The following is a 3,610-nucleotide window of genomic DNA, read 5'->3' as shown; positions in this document are numbered from 1 at the left end:
TATATATTTAAAAAAGTAAAAGCTACATAATGCACTTTCTCCCTAGATGAGTAGTACACGAACACTGAACACATGCCTTTAATATTTCAGAACTATAAAAGTCACATGCATTGCAGAAACTTAGACAAGACGATAAGAGATCCGCAAGTCCCGCCCCAGAGGTGACCAGCATGAGTGGTTTGTGGGCATCTCAGGCTCCGCCTCTCTTTCTGTCCGTCTGTCCGTCTCTGTTACACGCAGACTCCTTTACACATGTGTCTGCCCATTGCAATCCCACGTGCATGGGCTAATGGGTGGGGTCCTGGATGAGGCAGGTTCCACGTGTCTCACCTAAGAGGACCCTGAGGTCTGTCTGTGGGCACGTGGAGATCGGCACCCACGGCAGCAGCCGCTCAGCGTGCCGCGTCCGTGTGGACCAGGATCGACGGGTCCAACCCCTCTCCATGGACGTGGTTTCCAGTTTCTGGCAATTTCACCAGCGCTCTGATGGGTAGTCTCGAAAACACATCTTTTTTGAAAAAATATATTTTTATTGATTTCAGAGGGAGAGGGAGAGAGAGAGAAACATCAATGATGAGAGAGAATCATTGATTGGTTGCCTCCTGCACACCTCACACTGGGGATCGAGCCCACAACCTGAGCATGTGCCTTGACCTGGAATCGAACCATGACCTCCTGGTTCATAGGTCGACGCTAAAAAATACATCTTTGAAAAATTGTGCAAGAACGCCTGTGGGGTGGCCTCCTCAGACGGGCGCTGCGGGAGGTGCCGCCTGCGGGACCTCAGGGCCTGTGCACTGTCCTCCAGAGGGTCCCCGCCCACTTCCCTCCGCACCTGCTGGGGCCTTGGCTTCCTTTCATAGGAAGTGCCCATTTGCCCCTTGGCCCTTTTGAAAACACTGGCTTTCCCAAGTTTTCTGCACACGGGAGGCACGGGGGTGGGGGGCGGGGGGGACACCTTTCCCTGGGAGTGACTTCATCTGGGACCCTGTTTGTCAAGAGGGACCGGGACCACCTGCCTCACCTGAGCAGAAGGGCCCGAGGGGCACCCAGTGGGAGCGATGGCCAGGCCACTCCAGGCCCCGTGCCAGGGGATGGGGCCTGTCTCCTGCATGCCTGTGCACAGGGCGGAGATGCCCCAAGGCCTGTATTTGGGGGTTGGGGCAGTGCCAGGCCTCCACAGGACAGAAAAGGGAAGCGCAGTCGGCCCCCAGCCCTCCCCGCGCCCCTGGTGCACCCCTCAGTTGCGGATTTGCTGATGGTTCTTGGGCACAGCCATGAACCTCAGCTTCCTTATGACGGCCGGCCGGCCCAGCAGCTGCTCGTCCCACAGGTACTCCGGGGACAGCACCTTGGTGGGCTTGTGGTCCAGCAGGTACCGGTTCAGGTGGCTCTCGTCGTGCCAAACGGCCTCGATGCCATTGGCGCGGTCGGCCATCATGGCCTGGTGACAGGCCTTGGTGAGCCGCTGAACCTCGGCCACTGATCCCCCGAAGAGCGCCCCCATGTAGTAGAAGTCACCCTGGTCCCGGGGGATGTAGGCCTGGGACTGCGGCCGGCGCTCGTAGCTGAAGGCCTGGCGGGCTGCCCTGTAGAAGCCGGGGTGCAGGGTGCCAAAGAGCGGGGACAGGATCTCCACGCCCACGTGGTCGCTGAAGCGCATGTCCACGTCCACGCACATCAGAAAGTCCACCTCCCTTTGGAAGCGCCGCTCACAGAAGTCGCTGATCATCTGCATGCGGCTCATGGAAATGTCCTGCCAGCGCGCAGCGCCCGGGACCTCGAGCACCACCAGGCGGCGGCCCTCCCCCAGCGCCACGCTGGGCACGTCAGCCGGCCGGTCGGTGAAGACGTAGTAGTGGACCCTGTGCCCCACCATGAAGTGCTGCTCGGCTGTCTCCAGGAAGAGCTTCAGGAAGACCACGTACCTGCGGGGGCGGGGAGGGGGGGAGGCGGGAGGTCACGGGGGCCAGGCCAGGCCCCACCAGGGCCATGCAGCGCGTGCGCCTTCTTCAAGGGGACCCACTCCCCTGGCCGCGCCTGAGCCGGAAGCCTTGGCCTCCCTAATCCTCTGCTCCCGGAGATGGGGGCCCGGCAGCACCCCATCATATGGAGGAGGGCTGAGGCTCCGGGGGCGGAGCAGGGGCAGCCCCTCGGTGAGTAGAGCTGGATCTGGGTCCCACCTGAGCTGTGCTCCCCTTACCCCCCCAAGTCCCCATCTCCTGGCTGACCCCATCCCACCGGGCTGACCCCATCCCGTTATGCCCTGGACACAGGACAGACCCTCCCTGACCTGCTGCTCCCACCTCCGCTCTCTGCCCTCGGTCCTGCCACCCACTCACTTCTTGATGGCAAACACGGTGAGCCCGACCGTGACGTTCTGGAGCCGGAACTGCTCGTTCAGGATGTCAATGTTGAAGGTCCCCTCCCAGACGATGGGCGCCAGCCAGGGGGTCAGGACGAGGACGTCTTTCCTCCTGCGCCGAGAGCCCACAGCCACGTGTGAGCGGGCAGGAGGGGGACACACTCCGCCTGTGCTCCCTGCCGCACCGGGCGCCCCACTCGACCCCATGTTCTCGGCGCCCCAGGCGGACCATCCTTCCAGAGGACGTGCCCTCGGCAAGCAACCCGCCTGATGCCAGTCCAGATGCAAACGTGGGAGATCCCCCCTGACCAGCTCTGCACCCTGAGGACCCGGGGCAGCGGGACCTGCCGGCGAAGGGGACCCCCTGCAGGAGGCCCCACCCTCCAACTGTCTTGGTGAACAGAGGACAGAGAACAGGATGCGGAGCGCAGGGGGAAGGACAGAGACTGTGGGCTCCAGGCTCAGAGCCCAGGCCGCCAGAGCACGGAGTGCGGCGGAGCCAGGCCCGGGAGCGAGGGCAGTGGCCCGCCCTTTAGGACATAGGGAGAGTGTCGGTGAGCTTCAAGAAAAGTACTCACGAAGGCGTCAGCACCGTGGGCTGCGGATAAAGCATCCTGAAAAACAGCACAGCGTGGCCTGAGTGTCGGGGAGTCCCGTGGAAGTCGCCGGCAGGGCAGGGTGGCTGCTGAGAGTGCCAGGCTGTGCCTTCTCCCCGGACCCGGAGCCCAGGCTCCTCCGCAGGCACCTCGGGGAGGCTGGGCCTCTGCGTGTCGCTTCCCCGCGTGTGCACTGGGCCCTGGATCTAAAGGCCTCGGGCCTTTGCCTCCCTCTGACCCGAAGTGGCGGGATCCCAGGGTCCCGCCTCGGTTCACGGTGGGCGGGAGGGCCGGGAAGTGCCCTCTGGGTGGGTGGGTGCCCCAGGAAGGAGCTGGCCCAGAGGAACGGCCGTCAGACATGCAAGGGGCTCTGCTGGGCTCTGTCTGGGCGACAGGAACACCCCTGACGTGGCCGTCACGGGACCAGCTCCAACAGCGGCTGCGGCTCCGTCAGGGGCCACAGCCTGGGCCGTGTGTGCGCAGGGCCAGCCTGTTGGTCACCCCTTCAAAGCCACACGCCATCAACTGGTCAAGGCAGGCAGCAGCCCCATGTGTGTCTCCCCGGGGCAGGGGGGGTGGGGACAGTCTGACCGGGCCCTGGGAAGGAAGCAGCCATTTCCATCTGTCCCCCCCGCCCACCTCTCTCCCC

At 63.5% G+C, this 3,610-nt stretch overlaps 1 protein-coding gene across 2 annotated transcripts in view; it reads right to left on the bottom strand.

Moving 5' to 3' along the window:
- Positions 1 to 641: 641 nt before the first annotated feature.
- The window catches only part of ABO (ABO blood group (transferase A, alpha 1-3-N-acetylgalactosaminyltransferase; transferase B, alpha 1-3-galactosyltransferase)), an 11,826-nt gene continuing 8,857 nt past the window's right edge, over positions 642 to 3,610 (bottom strand). For both annotated transcript variants that reach the window (XM_005873054.2, XM_014545195.1), the window contains 3 exons: positions 2,944 to 2,979; positions 2,343 to 2,477; positions 642 to 1,928 (listed from right to left, as the gene is read on the bottom strand). In XM_005873054.2, coding sequence (XP_005873116.1) covers positions 1,241 to 1,928; positions 2,343 to 2,477; positions 2,944 to 2,979 — 859 coding nt within the window. In that variant the 3' untranslated portion in view covers positions 642 to 1,240. The remainder of the gene's footprint in view (positions 1,929 to 2,342; positions 2,478 to 2,943; positions 2,980 to 3,610) is intronic.

This window comes from Myotis brandtii, unplaced genomic scaffold, assembly GCF_000412655.1.
Source record: "Myotis brandtii unplaced genomic scaffold, ASM41265v1 scaffold3986, whole genome shotgun sequence".
NCBI lineage: Eukaryota > Metazoa > Chordata > Mammalia > Chiroptera > Vespertilionidae > Myotis > Myotis brandtii.
The sequence above is the reverse complement of the archived record's forward strand: the minus strand, read 5'-3'. Positions and strand labels throughout refer to the sequence as shown.